The sequence below is a fragment of the Jatropha curcas genome, chromosome 8 (genome assembly GCF_041381405.1).
Source record: "Jatropha curcas cultivar XTBG-Jc1 chromosome 8, XTBG_Jcur_1.0, whole genome shotgun sequence".
Lineage (NCBI taxonomy): Eukaryota > Viridiplantae > Streptophyta > Magnoliopsida > Malpighiales > Euphorbiaceae > Jatropha > Jatropha curcas.
This window is the reverse complement of record NC_143158.1, coordinates 4,737,542-4,755,673: the sequence shown is the minus strand read 5'-3', so window position 1 is coordinate 4,755,673 and position 18,132 is coordinate 4,737,542. Positions and strand designations below refer to the sequence as shown.

General features: G+C 34.0%; 3 protein-coding genes across 3 annotated transcripts; 2 read left to right on the top strand and 1 right to left on the bottom strand.

The window, feature by feature from the left end:
• Positions 1-367: 367 nt before the first annotated feature.
• Positions 368-3,990, bottom strand: LOC105638260 (uncharacterized). Its single transcript, XM_012222044.4, has 3 exons — positions 3,091-3,990; positions 2,227-2,307; positions 368-1,320 (listed from the first exon to the last, which is right to left on the bottom strand). Exons 1-3 carry the CDS (start codon positions 3,464-3,466, stop codon positions 902-904), a joined length of 876 nt encoding a protein of 291 aa, XP_012077434.1. The 5' UTR covers positions 3,467-3,990; the 3' UTR covers positions 368-901.
• A 1,038-nt stretch (positions 3,991-5,028) lies between these two features.
• Positions 5,029-7,756, top strand: ADCL (D-aminoacid aminotransferase-like PLP-dependent enzymes superfamily protein). Its single transcript, XM_012222043.4, has 5 exons — positions 5,029-5,378; positions 5,493-5,539; positions 5,679-5,857; positions 6,178-6,851; positions 7,389-7,756. The coding sequence occupies exons 1-5, from the start codon at positions 5,189-5,191 to the stop codon at positions 7,478-7,480; spliced, it is 1,182 nt and encodes a 393-aa protein (XP_012077433.1). The 5' UTR covers positions 5,029-5,188; the 3' UTR covers positions 7,481-7,756.
• Positions 7,757-9,993: 2,237 nt separating this feature from the next.
• Positions 9,994-17,982, top strand: LOC105638257 (ENTH/VHS/GAT family protein). The gene is made up of 10 exons (XM_089724894.1): positions 9,994-10,376; positions 11,688-11,766; positions 12,364-12,462; positions 12,560-12,673; positions 12,866-13,026; positions 13,853-13,934; positions 14,910-14,995; positions 15,371-15,571; positions 16,102-16,592; positions 17,077-17,982. Exons 1-10 carry the CDS (start codon positions 10,276-10,278, stop codon positions 17,709-17,711), a joined length of 2,049 nt encoding a protein of 682 aa, XP_089581020.1. The 5' UTR covers positions 9,994-10,275; the 3' UTR covers positions 17,712-17,982.
• Positions 17,983-18,132: the final 150 nt, after the last annotated feature.

The window sequence follows — 18,132 nt, the reverse complement described above, 5'->3', positions numbered from 1 at the left end:
AACATATGGGCCTACATTGCACAATGAGGCCCATCAAATCTTTTCCTTGAAAAATCGTCTTAATATTAACATGACTGGTTAGTTTCCTCATCCTATTTAAGACTCTAAGCTAAGGGTGTCCGGTTCACTGACTCGATAGTTTTGATTCTATAAAGCATCGATTCTGATCCAACAAATCGAGAATGGAAACAATCATTTCGGTTTAGATTCCAATAAGACCCAGTTTCAACAAGTTATTTTCAAATTTTTTTTAATGGTTCTCATTTCAACTCCAAACCACTATCTAATTTGATATTAAGAATAAACATTAAGTATATTCAAATAATAATTCATAGTCACTAATAAACATTAAGTATACTATATCATGTTAAGGAAAGACAACCACTAGCTTTAATAAAAGGGGCGAAAATTGCTCCTTATTCTTGTAAAATCCGTTGATGGACATCTTTCTTTTCTGGGATTAAGAAGTTTTCACAGAGACCCACACCATCCCCATATCAATTACAGAGAGTAAACTCGGTTTAGGAAAACAAACATATGACTGCCCAGCTTTTGGTCGTAAGACTTCTTCACACAAGATTGGTTAGAAGCACAATATACTAACAATTGATGTTCACCTAAACGCTTTTCTTTTCCATGACTTTGGGTTACAACATAAAAGGAGAAAACTGTTGTCAAATTATTTACACCCTACTGATGTTACCTAAAAGTAAGAACAAGAAGAATTACAGTGAAATGGACATCCAAGCCCTACTAGTAGCAGACATTCATCTAATATGGCACTTGTAGGACCAAATTAGGCTTTTGATGATCCAAAACTGAAATCCATTCACTGTAGATGTTGCCACTGAGAAACTCCTTGAAAAGACCGCCTAAGTGTCAGACTCACTTGATTTAAAGATTATACCTTCAGCCGGTTAGAACTAGTTCGGGTTACTTGAGGTGATTCCAAATAACTGTCTGGTTCATCTTCATCATCAGAAGAGAGAAGGGATGACCCCATCCATGCTTTAAAGCCTTCATTAACACGCCTTTCCACTTCTGGTGTGACTTCCACCGAATTTGCTTCCAGCATTTCCAATCCAAGGTTTCGGCCGCTAAAATCACTCTCATCAAGAATTACAGCTGCTTTTCTTCTCAAAAAGAAGGCAGTTCCCGCATATAAAATGACTAGCCCCCACGTAGCAATCTCATAGCACCAAAACAAAGGTAAGGAACAACTACTCCCTAGTGTCAGGAGGCTTGAACCAAGGAACAGAGCAAGGAGACCAAAGATGATGGCAAATACAATATTCAAAATGGACAGGCAGCGTACTCCACCTTTAAAAATCACATGAAGAAAGTCACAAGGTATTCAAATTAACAGAACAACTTCGTTAACCAAACAGTTGCATGATACATAACAAAATTTTAATATGTATAACTACAAAATCCAGATATCTCTTCCCTACAACTCCTCCTTGGAGCATGACCTTGGATTGGATATCAAACGCATACTAAAGACACGAAGCAAATAGAAATCACGTCTTTAATGATTCCTGAAAAACACAAGCATTGCTATTACTAATATATTGGTAGTGTCCTTTCAGTATGTCCTGGCAAAACTCTCTAAATCTGTTGCTCCCAAACTTCCTGTTCAATATTTATTTAAGGTGCCAGAACTGCTCGTATGTTTGGAAGGAAGTAACTTCCACCACACAATGATAGAGCAACAGCAGCAGACAACACTTTCAACAACATGAAATAAGAAAACCTCCATGCATGTAGAATCATTTCCTTCATTTCTCTTTCTTTAAGAACTGACATGATTTTTTAGTTCATGGAATAGCATGAAATAAGATGAAAATAATGAAATAGAATAATTATTCCATTTAAATAGCTTTTGGTCCGATTTCAAATGGGGAATAATCATTCACAGAATATATTATTTAACAGTCTTTCTTCGACTTTGGTTGAAAGTAGTATATAAATTTCATACTTTAAAATCTGCAGACCAAAAACTCCAAATATAGGTGAAGACGGTTATTCCAAGGGCATGGAATAACTATTTCATTTCAACCCTATTTCGATCCCGTAAAACAGGAGAGGCAATAGTGTTAAAACCTAATTTCCCAACTAAAGCTTATAAATGCATCCGTCCAGCATGCCTAGGCTATTGAAAAAACCTATTAAACAAGGACATCATAAAGTCAAAACACTCAAAGTAATTAGAAGTTTAGAATGTACCTCTTTTTGAAGCACAGTAATTATTTTCAACCACCTTTAAGCATCCATGTCTTGCCGGAGCAGAATAAGCAACAGCTATCCCTACATCATGAGTAAAACCATGAGATAGTGAATAACAACGACTACAGAACCAACTACCTCTCAATGTAGAATCTTAGTTCTACATAAATACCAAAACAAAAGGGCATTCCCATAACAATTTATTCCACAATAACACCACTTGACTCACTTAATATGAGTGTTCATATAAATAGAATGGTATACTTGAGAATTTTCTGTTGACATAAAAATCATTCCAAAACCCCATATCTTCTTCCAAAAAGGAAAAAAGAATTCATCTAACATATGCTGCTGCATTATTTAAAGCTGGTTACCGCTAAGATCATCTCTTGTTAAGCGCTTAATCCATGGCACTCAAAAGTCCATAAGAAAACATTTAAGACTGAGAACTAAAACAAGGACGAATAATCTAAGGAAAAAAAAGGACCTTTTGCAACTATGGCTTGGTTCATAAATATTCATGTTTGAAAAAGCACATGTTGTTATTATATTTATCCAGAAAGGAAAAGCCATAAAACTCCATCAAAGGCAAAACAAAATTCCCATCATCTTTTTAACATTTTGTTGAACAAGATTTGAGTGTCATGATGCAAGACAAAAAAAGATAAAGATAATTTAGAGTAAGCCATTTTTGTATTCAATACAAATTTTTGGCAATCATAAATTTCTAATCAATGAACGCTTACAGGAACAAATACCTTAAAATCTACACCAGTATCTAATTCATACACTTTTCAATTTCAATAAAATAAACAAATTGATGCTAAACACTTTTCCTCGGGAAAATCTATAAACACTCTTTACCTGCCCCAAGATATGCAACTGATGCCAAGAAAATAATCGTTGAAGGGATACACACAACCATCCAGTAATAATCCACAGTCTCTTGATCCGTGAGATAAAACGCACCAGGAAACAGATCCGAATCACCTCCCTTCGTATTGAATTGCAAAGGCTGAAGTCTACGGTCACTGCAAAACGGCCTCTTCCCGCCATTACCAGGAAACACAATCTTCAAGCTCACAACTGTGCTTATAAGAATGACAAGGCAAATGAAGACAACAATAGATATTAATATTGGCCTTTGCAGCTTGATCCATGCTTTGTCTTCCTCGCGAAGGCTCTCGTACTCGTGTTTAGGCATGAAAGCTTGACGCAGAGCGTCGCTAAGAATCGCCATTGGATCTAACAAGAAGGAAATTTAAGAGGACCAAAGCGAAAGAAAACAAAAGCACGTGAAGGTGTTTAGCTAATTTAAAATTTGTAGAAATTCCAGTTAGGGTTTTTATTATAGTTTTACGGTGAAATCCAACAACTGGTCGCTGAATTGAGCTTCTTGGAATCCGAGGAAACCCTAGGTTTAATTAAGTCGGCGGTGATACTGTCTAAAGCTCCAAAGCACACATTTGGACGGAAATGGAACCAATTCGAAGCCTGTGGTGTTGAAATTTGTCAACTTTGAAGAATATAATTGATCGATCTTTGTTGGAATTAGACGATTTTGGGGGGACAATGGGCAAGTTGCGCCTTGAAGCTGAAGAGGATAGAAAGTTGGGTGATGTTGAGCCGTTACTTTCTCTTTGGTGCACTGCCTTACAATCGCACGCATCACGCATGCGCTGGGTATTTGGCGGGTGAGCCGGTGTGGCGGAGCGTACCTTTTCATAAATCACGCACGACGCGATTGTGAATTGGCAACTCGCGAGTCCCACCGTCTGAACAGAATTTATAATTCAAAGTCAGTATCGAGATATCATTATCATTTTTTTTTTTTAGAAGAAATTAACAACTCCAATTAAATAAAAAAATATTCCTAAAAAAATTTTATTTACTATTTTACATAAAAAATAAAAATACCGACTTCATGTATTTTACTTTGATCAGCGATAGTATGTTGTTGAAACCGCTATTGTACTTTCTAATTAGTAGTTTCAATGTAATTTGTAACTTTTTTTTAATTTTAATTTACTTTTAAAGTGACACTAGTAATTTTTTTATTTCATCTCCTCTCTTAAATCTTCACATTCTTTGATAAATAATTTTAAAAATAAATTACTTTTCATGTTAATTTTGATATATGTTTATTTGATGTGAAATTTTGTGACACCTACTAGTACATAAAGACATATTACACCTTATTTTTATAATGTTCCAATAAATAAAATTCAAATTGATAAGAAATAAGGACTCTGTTATTTTTATTTGGATCAAATTATATTATATTAATTAATTATTATTTTTTAATTTACTATAATTCACAAATTATTTTGAAGCAAGAACGGGTGAAAGCTCGTTCCAATTACAAGTCTTACTACAAATCATTTAGCAAGTTCGATCTAGCTCTTTCTATCGTGTGGCAGAAGTAGTAAGAGGATTAATCTTTAAATTTAGATAAAATTTAATTATAAAACTTACATTTTTATAAATTATTACTTATGTTAATGTTGTCCAATTTAGCGAAAATAATTTACCTTTCAAAAAAATCAGCAAAAATAACTTGAAAGTAAAGCTTTAGAAACTTATTAATTAATTTTAAAATAAAAAATTTTATTCATGAATTAAGTTAAATTTTGAGAATTAAATAATAACTAAATTCGACGTTCAAATAAAAAATAATAATTAAATTCAAGATGACTCGTCTCGAGTGTGTTTACGCGCCACCGAAAGGGTGTGTTATTTGCGTATTCCTGTATTATAAACGCACTTGTTTCTATATTAACGACTACTACCCCACGATATAAAACTGTCTGTTCCATTGGAATCTTCTCAGTTAACAATAGCAGCCAACTACACCCCAATATCGAATAAATCAACCCATCAAGGCACAAACAATTACATTGTGTTCTTTGTATAAGCTCGGTCTCCTCTGCAATTCCAAAAAGCATCACAGTTTTTAGCTTCCATGGCGGCGGCCTCAACTTTTCTCTTAAAACCCATCTCTCAACTCCCGCATATCGCCGATCATTTGCATAATTCGCGTCAAATATCGAAAAATCTTTCATTTCAGAGAACTGGGTATCACTGTTTTCGAGCTGGGTCGAACAAAGAACCGATGATCGTTAGTTGTTCTTATCAAACTGAGGCTTCGGTTGGCAAGTCTTATATTTTATTCTGATCATTTGGTTAATTTATTAATCAGTTAATTAGGCCATCAATTATTATATGCTATTTGAAAATTTAAGAAACATCATAATTTTTGGTGGCAGATTCTCCTACTCAAGCATTTGATGTGCCGATTCTGACTTGTGCAGAGGTTTATTTTCCGTCCCTATTATATTACTCTTCCTTTTTGTTGCTTGATGCTAATATGCATTGGTTAGCAAAATTAGGCAGTTTTGTGATTACTTTAGGAATTTTATATTTCTTGGGCATTTATGTTTGTGATTTTCAAGGCTATTGAAAGGCTACGAACTAACAGAGAAAAGCAAAAAGGGAAGCAGCAATATCTAGCTATGTATTCCAGCATTTTTGGTGGAATAATAAAAGATCCAGCAGCTATGGTGATACCCATGGATGATCACATGGTGCACAGGGGCCACGGTGTCTTTGATACTGCTGCAATAATGGATGGGTAAGTATTAATTTGTAGAGAAATAACAAATTTATATTTCTAAATGTTTAATTTTTCTGCAATTCACAGCTCTCCTGAGAGCTGAGAAATATACTTTTGCATGATCTTCCATCACTCTATTCTTTTAATCTTGTATCTTCACATCCTATGTTTATTGAATCATTATATACTGCTGATGTTAAGAAAAAATAGACAATGGCCTTCAGCAATCGCAATAGGCATTCTGATTGCCAGCAAAATTTTGTCGCTCTAGTGCGTATTAAGCTAATAATCACTATTTAAGTGATAATCTTCCGCTTGCATATTTCTAAATCTCTCAGGCATCTATATGAATTGGATCAACACCTTGACCGTATCCTGAGGTCAGCATCCATGGCCAAAATCGATCTCCCTTTTGATCGCGAAACTATAAAAAGAATACTCATACAAACAGTGAGTGCTTCCAAGTGTCAGAAAGGATCATTAAGATATTGGCTCTCGGTGGGACCTGGTGATTTCCAGTTGTCTCCATTCAGCTGCCATCAGCCAGCTCTTTATGCTATTGTTATACAAGATCAATCTCCGCTTGATTCAAAAGGTGTTAAGGTAATAACTTCATCTATCCCAATAAAACCCCCACAATTTGCCACCATGAAGAGTGTAAATTATCTTCCGAATGTGCTGTCAAAGATGGAAGCTGAAGAGAATGGTGCCTTTGCAGCCATTTGGCTTGATAATGAAGGGTTCATTGCGGAAGGGCCTAACATGAATGTGGCATTTGTTAATAAGGAAAAAGAACTTGTGATGCCTCCCTTTGACAAAATTTTGAGTGGTTGCACAGCTAAGAGAGTTTTAACTCTGTCTGAAGGACTGGTGAGGGAGGGTAAACTTCACGGTATAAAGGTAAGTAATGTGACTGTAGAGGAAGGAAAAAGAGCAGATGAGATGATGCTTATTGGCAGTGGGATTCTTGTTCGCCCTGTTGTGCAGTGGGACGAGCAGATCATCGGTGATGGTAAGTCCCATTTCTTTTTTTTTTTTTTTTTTTTTTGCATTCTTCAAAAATAAGATTTACATGAACATATGCATCTTTTTCAGTATTGAACTATTACCAGTTCTCTTAAACTTTGCTGTGGGGAAAAAAAAAACAAATGATTGAATTTGAGTTTTTCAGCAATTAAAATCTGTAGAAATAGATTATCATATTTGAATGAAGTACACACTGCTTTTTTCCTGACATATATCTAAAGAAAGCCAATCATATCCGTCAGTTTAATTCAAGCATGTCCTTTGGAAGTAGAAAAGAGAAGTACTTCACTTAGCCTTTCTCTAGTAGTTCTTCCCCTCCTTCCTCACTACACTTCGCTTGACTTGAGTTGGCAAGAGTCATGTTCATATTCCAATTTAAAAACTCCCCGTAATGCTTAAAGTTACTCTATGCTTGAATTCTTTAATATCAACATTCTTTTTCATGTAATTCTGTAAACAAATATGAGAGTTTTAATTTTCTGACATTGAATACCAATAAATTGTGATGCATGTTTTTCTGAAGGCAAAGAAGGTCCCATAACTCTGTCTCTGTTGAATCTTATATTGGAGGATATGAAATCTGGCTCTGCAACAGTTCGAGTGCCAGTTCCCTAACTCAATTATTTCTGATATTGCAAGTTGGGATTTCAAACAGACAAAGCTGTTGTTGAACCCACTTTTCGAGCCTGCAGAGCTTGGTGTGGCTGGAAGCCGAAGATTCCTGTACTTGAGTTGAATGGCTCCTTATAAAATAAAATTTTATGTGTATAAGTTGATTTTTGTTTTGAAGAATATTTTTTGTGAGCAAGTTAAGCTCGATGAGCAGAAGGACTGGTCCACTGGGATTGAAAATTTTCAAAGTAATATTCGATGGAAATATTTCCACGGAAATTTTTGTTGTTCAACAACAGGAAAAGTTCTCTCCAGTGATTCTAGCGGAAACTCGTTTGTTCCAACGACTAGGTAATACCCGCATTTTTCCCAGACGACGCGGCGCGGAACAACAAAAGGAAATAATTTAATAGTTTGTTATGCCGTTTTCTCTGAGAAATAATTTTGGCGTGTTAGTCCAATTTTTTCCCTCTCTTTGAATAAATGTATAACAAATTTAGAAGATTTTTGTTTGAAGAATTAAAAGATTTTAATTTTTATCAGAAAGGAAAGATAGAATATTGTGAAAGAAAAATCTAAATCATTATCTAGTCTTTTAGATTTGATTCTATTTACTCACTTTTTATTTTCACATAAATTAAGAAATATAATTAAAGGATAATTTTATTCATATAACTTTTTTATTATGTACATATTAAATAACACATGAATATTAAAACGATTAACTATAATGTAAAAAATGAAAATAGATTATATTTTGAAACAAACCAAAAAAGAAAAAATGAGTTATTTGTTGGGATGGAGGGAATATTTAGTTTTTGTATTTTGAATAAATAACTGGATTTTCCTTAATTTTTTGAACCGTTAAATTATTTAATCCATTTTGTCTAAAAGTATCATTAATATCATATTAAACTTAAATTACTAAATAGTCAATGTTTAAGAGGTTTCTACCGGCAAAAAAGGGTACTTTCTTCTAGAAAGACTTTACGATTACATAATTATAAATTTAGGGATTTCACAGTGTCTCCTCCAATCGGTAATGATTAAATATTAATTATAATTAGTCTTTCTATCTCTCATAAAAAATGTAAAAAATGAGAAGTTTTAGTTTGAAAATGTAAATAATTTTTTCCATCTATAATTATATAATAGGAGTATGAAGCTGTAAATAAAATATCTAAAATAAAACAAGCAGTTGGATGCATGTTATGTATGTAAGTATATTTTTATATATTACCATAATGATGGAACCTTAATGTATATTATTAATAAAATGAGAGAAACAGACGAATTTTGATAATCATACAGTAGCTTCGCTGATATCAAAAAGCCAACTGCGCCGCTTGATTTCAATTTCATGTTTAGTTGTTACCTAAGCCATTGCTTTGCAAAAAGTGATGCTTATTTTGTTTTCTTATGTTCCCACCGGATACCATTTATTTATTCCAAACTCGAGACAGCTTGGGAGAGTCCACCCATATTCGGGCGATGGCTGCGGTGTAGCTATTGATGCTTGCCAATGGGTTATCGCCTTAAATTTTAAAATAAAATCAGTTTTTTTTTTTTTTAATTTAAACAGAAAATATTTCAGCTTACAATACTCAAGAGCCATATGTTTTATATTTCTTATTTTTATTTTTTTTTCAAAAGACTCGTGTGTAAATGTATTTGTTTAGTCTTTCATTAAAAATTAATAATAAGATCTAAGAGTTTAATAGGTACAAAAATTTATAAAAAAGAATAAATGGGTCATTGTGAATTTTGAACAAGATTAAATTCATAGTATTTGTGTAAATATAAAAAATTAAACACTAAATGCATTTTTTTCCTATGAAAGACTAAAGATTAAGGTTTTTTTTTTTATTTACTAGGATGTTCAATGGGCTGAAAATAACATAAAAGACTATTAAACTCTCTTTCACTCACCAACTAAATCGATGAAAACTTTTTTGACCTCTCACTTTTCATAATAGTGAGAAAGAGCGATAATATCACACACATTTGATACTAAAGAATAAAGATTTGACGGTGTTAAATTTTAAGGATGAATAAGTTAATTTTTTTTTTGAAGAGAGATGAATAAGTTACTTTATCAAAATAGAAACACAAAGGATAAATAAGTTAGTTTATTAAAATAGAAATAGGAGGCATTAATTTTGACCAAATTTGAAATACTAAATAAATTTTACCTTAAAATTTTACATAGCAAATAAACGGTGTCGTTTGTACAATTTAATTATGTGAGTGGTGGCCCACATAAACCACCGTGTAAACGATAGAAACCGTTAGATGAAAAGTGGTCGGTCAAGGAACGGTACAAAGAGAGATACACGCCAGAGTGCGGCTCGGCGGGGACTCAGTTATGTCATACGTGTCGTTCTATTATTGGTCCTAATTTTCAAATCCCACCTCCCAAAAATAATTCAACGGAAACAGGACAAAGAAAAAAAAGGAAAATTCCCCGGACGGAGAAAAATAAAAAAAAAGAAAAGAAATTATTTGATTTTTATCTAACAGAGAACTTTTTAGAGAGAGAGAGAGAGAGAGAGGGTGTCCTTCCATAAAGGACTGTTCTGTTCGAGCTATTCGATCTAGAGAGAGAAAGTTTTGTGAGAGAGAAAAGAGGATACCTAATTAGATTGGACGCAAAGATTGCTTTACAAAGTTACTCGCCGGAATTGCACGTGAAATAGAATAATTGGTTGCGATCTCGACGGAGAAAGGTGTGTCCAGTCGGGGATAGGATATCGATCTTTTGAGTTTGAAACGAGAAGATAACAAAAAGAAAAGCAGAGATGGTGAATTCTATGGTGGAACGGGCCACGAGTGACATGTTGATCGGGCCTGACTGGGCCATGAATATCGAGATCTGTGATATTTGCAATCATGACCCTGCGTAAGCTCCGCACGTTATTATAATCTCTTATGATTACTTTATGATCAATTCTGATGCATTTTAAATTATATTTGTAACTGCTTTACACGATATGTTCTTGTTTTTCTAAATGAATCTGTTGGAGATGGAGTAGTTTGATCGAACAGTTAATTTTTGCTTGGATGATGAGAAACCTTTTGTTAGTATGTAATTTTCTGTTTTCCTGGGCTTATGAATGTTTTATATGGATTCGCATTCTGAATTGATCCTCTAAATAACATAGCCATTGAATTTTCCCATTTCTGTTAGCTTTATGCATGGACAGGTGGATTCTATCTCCGTGCATTAAGTTCATAATGAATGTGGAAAAGGAAATTAATATTCACTAATTGTCCTACTATGTTCTGCTGCAACTTAAAGTGCAGCAGAGATTTGCTTTAGGAAAAGAATCATGCTCTTTAAATTTAAAATAATCGTTGGAAGCTTAGAGATTGGATATAATAGTTGGTAATTGTCATATGGTTTTCATTATTTTGAATTAGGTTTTTGTTTTATTTGGAGTAATTGCAATGAATCCTGATTGGAATAGGAGCATGGAGTTGTTTTTCTGGAATAAAAAGGATAGCAAAAAAGTTACAAGCACAGGTTAGCTTGTAAATGAATTCATAGTTAAGTCAAAAGCCTCTCATGGTATGAACAGACACACAGCAAGGTGATGAATTCCTTATATGAAACTTTCTCAAAATTTAAAGTAAAAACAAAAGGAATGGTGTTTTTAGCAAGTTGCAGATGAAAATTCAATAATATCCCAATCTTGTAAGTTGACCCCTCTTACTCCTTAGAGAATTGTTTGGATAGAGGGTGTTTGGAGGTTTTTGAAGGTAAGGTAAGATAGGTTTAATTTTTGGGTTGTTTGGGAAAGACATTCAAGAGAGGAGAAGGTTTTTATGGTAATTTATGTTTTTGAAAATCCCCAAAACCCCAGTTTTCAAGAGACCTCGTTTGCACATGAAGTAAAGTCCTTGATAATGTCCAATTATTCAATACAGCTCTTTCTTTCACCTTTTGCAGAAGTGCAGTATGACAATATCTGTGTATTTTCTCTCTTACAATAGCTTTATCAACTTATTCTTCAAATATTGTCCAACTTCTTCAACTAATCCTTAGAAAGTGCTTTGTCACCATCAAACCTCTCTCATGAATTATACCAAATATCTCACTTTACTGGTTATATTTTTGTTGCTTTTCGAAAACTATTTTTAATTATGCTTGACACCAGAACTTGTTCAGTTTCCTAAATTTGGAGTTTTTGGTTTTATTTTGGCTTATCAGACAAGCAAAGGATGTCGTTAAAGGTATAAAGAAGCGCATTGGAAGTAAGAATTCGAAAGTTCAACTTCTTGCCCTAACAGTAAGCTTCAAAACACTTTGTTTTCTTTTTACTTTTGCAAATTTTATTTTAAGAGTGCCTGAAAAGTTAAGATTATAGTGATTCAGCATTTAGCCAACATCAAATTGATCAGACTTTTTGACATCAAGTCGTTTTCTCTTTTCAAGTTGGAAAAAGAAAGATAAATTCCCCTTATAATTTATTGATAAGATTTTACTTGCCACTCACCTGGGAGTGTGATGTAGAACTGATTTCATTATTCTATAGATTAATAAATAACATTTTAATTGCCTGTGGAATTGAGGAACCTAACATCCTTCCTTGGATATATTTCTTGGACATCCAACCATTTCATATTAAAAGAAGGGTATGCTTGGACCACAGCGAGAGAGAGAGTCTGTTCTTTCTGTAATTCTTATTTGCTTCATTTGAAATAGTATGATGAAGTTAAAAACTAAATTGGATGCTCGGATTTATTTTGGAGAGTTTGTTTATACAATTAATTTTAGAATGAGGATATTTATTTTTGCTAAACCAAGATCACAGTTACTCATTTTCAACAACAATCCCCGGATGATTAAGTTTGTTTTAATTTTCGATCTGGATGCTATATTCCAGCTATTGGAGACGATTGTAAAGAATTGTGGGGACATTGTTCACATGCATGTTGCAGAGAAGGATCTTCTTCACGACATGGTGAAGATAGTGAAGAAAAAGGTGAGAATATTTTTATATGATTTTGGTTGCTCTCCTATGTTATATTTATTTCTTTTGGTAAAACTTGTTTATAGTGTTTTATGCTGCTCATTTGTAGCCTGACTTTCATGTCAAAGAGAAGATACTGACTCTAATTGATACCTGGCAAGAAGCTTTTGGTGGACCAAGGGCAAGATATCCACAATATTATGCCGCATACCAGGAGTTGTTGGTATGTTTTTTTACTGTAGATCCTTGTTGAGGTCATGAGCTGGATGTTGCAGTATTTGTTTAAGAATCATCAATGATTGGCTAAAATTCATCTTTGTCAATTTATCATTTAATGCTGTTATCCAAGTGGTTTGGGTGATTATAATGTTGCCATTTCTGTACATGTTCTGAATCAACTTGCTCATTGTTTCAGCGTGCTGGGGCAGTGTTTCCTCAGAGGTCTGAGAGGTCTGCACCTGTATTTACTCCTCCACAAACACAACCTCTGTCATCTTATCCTCAAAATCTACGGAATAAGGAGTATCGGCCAGAGGCAGCGGAGACTTCTGCAGAGGCTGACTTTCCAGCATTGAGGTATATCCTGGACTCCTCCTTTGGTACCAAAATTGAGTATAACGTACAACTTACTTGATTAATTGGTATGCCCTTTTTTGGGTTTCTTTCCATGATCTTCTCCTTCTGAGTTATATATGATTGATGGTATAAAAACTTTGTTAGTATATCTATCAATTTTGTTTTAAACCAAATCATGTTAACATCATCTTGCATAAATAAAATTTCACTGGACTGATTGCAATACTTGTTTATTCCAGCATTGTTGGTGCAGACAAGTTTTACTTGATCATTTAGTGTAGCTTAATGCAACTGTTCTTCGTGCAAATGGAAATTTATATAAAAAGAAGTGGTAAAATGAGTAAGAGGCACTGCAATAGTCCCCTTCTGACTGTACTTTGTGTAAAGACCACAGCAACTGAGAGAGATATTGAGAGAGATCAAGAATTCTCATTATTTCTTAGATTCATGGATCCAATTGTTGTGGATGAGGAACCTAATTCTTACATTAAGTCTGAGGTGCAGAGGAAAAAGAAAAATTCAGTAAAATTTGTATACTGGGAAGGTCTGAAATGCTTCTGACAATCTCTATCCTTTATCGGTGAGACACAGGATCTTCAAGTGCTACCCTTGATTGCTTTGCACTGTTGATTTTAGTATATGCTCTAAGTAAAAATAGTTATTTGATTCCATTGATTAGAGCAATCATAATATGAAAACAAATAAAACCTTCTTATTCTGTTGAAGTGTTGACAGTTGCACTACATTTTTCATTCGTCCTTTGAGGCTTCTTAGTAGTGGTTATAATGGCATTTTTTTCCTTTTAATTTGAAATTTCTTTTACTAGCTTGACGGAAATTCAGAATGCGCGAGGTATCATGGATGTCCTTGCAGAGATGTTAAGTGCATTAGATCCGGGAAACAAAGAGGTAATTTTCCATGACATTGGGATGGTAAAACTTTCTATTACTTAGATAATTTGGTGGGCAACACTTATGACGTGTTTACTTAATAAAAACAGTTTTCTTAAAAATGAAAAATAGAAAATATAAAAGTTCCCTTGTTAACAATAAAAAATAATATTTCAATTCAAAAAATTAAAAAATTATTCATTACTTTCATAATTAAAATAACTAAAATATTATAAGATAAATTTACGAACTTTTTTATTTTAAAATTTTTTAATATGTATTATTGATTTATTTATAACAATAATATTAATTTTGTACCACTTTGTAAATTTTTTAGAAAAAATGTTACATAAATAAATATATTTTTATATAATAACATATTAAGACATAATATAAAATAAAAAAAACATTTATTTAAGTTATTTAAATATCCTTTTATTATTTTCCAATAAAAATATTTTCTCAAAAAAAGTTCTATGTATTTTATGATTTTAATTATCAAAAAGTTTATATATATAGAACAATTGGAAAAATTACTTTCATTATAAAGGAAACTTTTAGAAAACAACTCAAACTTATTTTTCAAATCTTAGTTAAATTTTGGAAAACTGACATAGTTGAACATGAAATTCTATTTTTCAATAAAAACTACTCAAGTTTTCTGCAAGAAAACAGCTTCTTACCACTACAACTATATAAAACTAGTTAGAGACGACTATATGAATCCTTTGTCATTATATCCTCTTGAGTCCTTAATAGCAATAGTAAACAGCCCCGTGGTGTCTAAAAATTTGAATCAATTTTTTTTTTTTTTTGTGCATTTGTGGATTTTAAATATCAGAATCACATTTTTTTATGTGTTCAAAATTTTTGGCATATTAGCTTCTTTTTCCTTTTTTTTTTTTTTTTTTTTTTTTTTGTGCAAATCATAAATTCATAATACTCAAGTTCATCTCCTATTCCTGTGCTGGGTACTATTTTCCCAATTTGTAGGGACTTAGGCAGGAGGTTATTGTTGACCTGGTGGAACAGTGTCGTACATACAAGCAAAGAGTGGTACACCTTGTCAATTCAACTTCGTAAGTTCGTCTTTAATTATGTTACTTGTCTTATTTATAGCTGTAACTGCTGTCGATTGTCCTCTTTATTCAACCACTTTTGCGGTAAATTATCATTGTTTTCTGGTTATGGATGATTCATACTGGTTTGCATTTTATTCCTTCTGGGAATTGCTATAGAATTGTAATAATCTGGATCTATCATATTGCTTGATAGTATCGCATCAAGATCCGACTGTGTAGCTGACGTTGTTACATCTGAAACTAAATATTTTGAGTAACTTAATAATTTCAGTTTGTTTGATCCAAATGGTTCTGTGGAATGTGGGAGGATTGCATATTGCTATATCTAACTCAGACATGAATGGTTAATCATACATCATTCATCTTTTTCAGGGATGAATCATTGCTATGCCAGGGCCTTGCATTGAATGATGATTTGCAGCGTGTGCTGGCCAAGCATGAAGCCATTGCTTCAGGAACTTCTGGAGTGTCTGCATCAATTCAGAAAACAAAGCCTGCATCTGGTGGAGCACTTGTGGATGTTGATGGTCCGCTAGTTGACACTGGAGACACAAAGAAACGTTCTGCTGAGGGGTGAGTAGTAGTGGGTTTATTCCTAATGATTCATATGAAGTTTACATATGGTGATCTGGGCTGAATTTTTTCAAGTTTGTTGTTCCTATCCAAGCATGGTTGTTGGGTATTAATCTCGTTGCTGCTTAGTTAAGTATTTTCAGGTAAATTAGGTCTTCAGGAGTCAAAATTGATTATGAACTGTAGTTTTCAAATTAAATTCTAGAGACTTGTTTATGAATATGGTTGGCTGTATTGCGTAACTGAAATAACCTATGCTTTTGAGGATATTTGTACAATCATTAGTTAAAGGATTTCCTAACATGTTGTAAAAGGTAGAAATGGGTTTGGGGCCATTGGACTTTATAGGAACTGTATCTGTATGGCCTTTTAAGTTATAGAAGCGTTCTAAGCACTTCTACTTCTAGTCAGTGAATTTAGAGCTGGTCAAATTTGTCAAATTAAAAAAACTTCTGAAAGGGTTAAGTTAAACCTGAATGTTCAAATTTCTTTTTTTGTTTGAGAGCTGAAACTGACATGGTTTTCTGCAGATCTGCTCCAGCTTCTAGTGTACTGAACCAACTGGCTCTCCCAGCACCTCCTGCAACTAATGGTCCAACTACTTCAGCAGCTGCCAATCCCAAACTGGACCTTTTGAGTGGGGACCTGTTGAGTGGAGATGACTTTGGTGGCTCACCAAAGGCTGATACTTCACTAGCTCTTGTTCCTGTGGGAGAGCCACAGCCAACCACTCCATCTCAGCAGAATGCACTTGTTCCTTTTGATATGTTTTCTGATGGTAACTATCCCCCAAATGCTGTCAATGTGCAGCCTGTCCATTCGGCTGGACCAACCAACTCTTTGGCTCCACAAGTTCAACAGCAACATAATTTTCACCCCCAAGAAGCTGGAATGTACCTAAATGGAACTGCCCCTAATATGGGATCGCCACGATATGAGCATGCAATGTACATGCAAGCCAATGGTCCTATGTGGAATGGTCAGGTTGCTCAGCAGCAGCAGCCAACCTCCCCAGTTTTTGGTGCGTTTTTTTTTTCTTTTTTAAATCGTCTTTTAGTATTTGGGCTGCATAATATCCTATTTATAGCTGCGTTCTCTTACATGTAGGGATAGATGGAAGAACTGCATGTCAAAAAGTACTTATTCCTTTGTTAGACATGCACGTCAAATGATTTTCCTGTTTAACACCTAACTAACCTTCATTAATATACTGACTTTTTTTTTTGGTGTGAAGAAGTACCATTCTAGATGATGTTGGAGAAAAACAGTTCGGGAGTGCTTTTCTTAGTTCTGAAACTTTGGTGATTAGAATAGAACATGGGAAATTCACTTTAAAATCAAAACCGCTCTTGATCAGCATTTTCAACGTTTTTTTTTTTTGGACAACTTAAACAATAACGCCAATAAAAACGCAGTTCATGGAATTAATGCATGAAACACATTTGCTTTTGTTTATTATGTTACCATTAAATTTTACTAAGCTTACTTTTTGGAATACTGAAAAGGTGCTCAAAGCAGTGGATCACTACCTCCACCTCCATGGGAATCACAAGCAGCAGATACCGGCAGCCCTGTAGCTGGCACTCAATACCCTCAACCACCGATGCAAGTTACTCAGGTGGTTGTGACACATGCACAACCCGTGCCAAGTGGCATGCATCCACAGGTTATGCAACCGCCAGGGAATGATCATTTAGTGGGTATGTACATTCAGCCTATTACAACCGGCCAATACCCAGCATTTAATAATCCAGCTATACACAGCAATCATATGGGTTTGCATCCTCAAGCAGTTCAGGGAGGACAGTATATGGGTATGCTCCCACAGCCACAGCCACAGCAAATGCCAATGCAAGCTGGGCAGATGGCTTCTATGTATCCACACCAAATGTACGGCAACCATATGGCAGGATATGGTTATGGTCAACAACAAGGGGCCCAGTACCTTGACCAGCGAATGTATGGACTCTCTATTAGAGATGACAATAGCGCTAGAAACTCGAATTACGAGGTTTCCCCTTCATCTTACATGCCATTAAAGAAGCCAAACAAGCCAGAAGATAAGCTATTTGGAGACCTGGTTGATATTGCAAAATTCAAGCCTACAAAAACTACTCCTGAAAGTGCTGGTAGCATGTGATCTTGTGATGGATTGCACTTTTATTTTTCCTTTTTTTTTTTTTTCATTTTGTTTCCTAACTTGATCTTTCTTTTTTCACATTTTTAATATATATATATATGTATTTTTTTTTTTTTTTGGTCTTATTTGTCCCCAATTTGTGTTTTCTGTTTGGCAACCATGTATATTCCCTGTAGAGAAGAAAACAAAATGTTCACTGCAAATTGGGTTGAATTGGATAATTTTTTTTTTAATAAAAATAAGGAAGAAGGTGAATAGATTTTTGGTTCAATTTGATATGTAAGGTGAATAAATATTTGATGGAATTCAACAAAAGGTGTATTATTCTTTAACATGGACTGCTATTCGCAGAATATCAAATCTATTAGCGGTTAAAAGTTACCTTGTTCTAGATATAGTAGTGCTCAGAGAACATAAAATC

Bases quoted from the DNA above. Each gene is read 5' to 3' on its own strand.
- LOC105638260 (XM_012222044.4), bottom strand. From the start codon at position 3,466: ATGGCGATTCTTAGCGACGCTCTGCGTCAAGCTTTCATGCCTAAACAC. The intron at 2,308-3,090 runs GTAAAGAGTGTT...CTCATGATGTAG, and splicing joins AGTTGCATATCTTGGGGCAG to GGATAGCTGTTGCTTATTCT. The intron at 1,321-2,226 runs GTACATTCTAAA...TGATTTTTAAAG, and splicing joins TTACTGTGCTTCAAAAAGAG to GTGGAGTACGCTGCCTGTCC.
- ADCL (XM_012222043.4), top strand. From the start codon at position 5,189: ATGGCGGCGGCCTCAACTTTTCTCTTAAAACCCATCTCTCAACTCCCG. The intron at 5,540-5,678 runs GTTTATTTTCCG...GTGATTTTCAAG, and splicing joins CGATTCTGACTTGTGCAGAG to GCTATTGAAAGGCTACGAAC. The intron at 6,852-7,388 runs GTAAGTCCCATT...GTTTTTCTGAAG, and splicing joins CGAGCAGATCATCGGTGATG to GCAAAGAAGGTCCCATAACT.
- LOC105638257 (XM_089724894.1), top strand. From the start codon at position 10,276: ATGGTGAATTCTATGGTGGAACGGGCCACGAGTGACATGTTGATCGGG. The intron at 12,463-12,559 runs GTGAGAATATTT...GCTCATTTGTAG, and splicing joins TGAAGATAGTGAAGAAAAAG to CCTGACTTTCATGTCAAAGA. The intron at 14,996-15,370 runs GTAAGTTCGTCT...CATCTTTTTCAG, and splicing joins CACCTTGTCAATTCAACTTC to GGATGAATCATTGCTATGCC.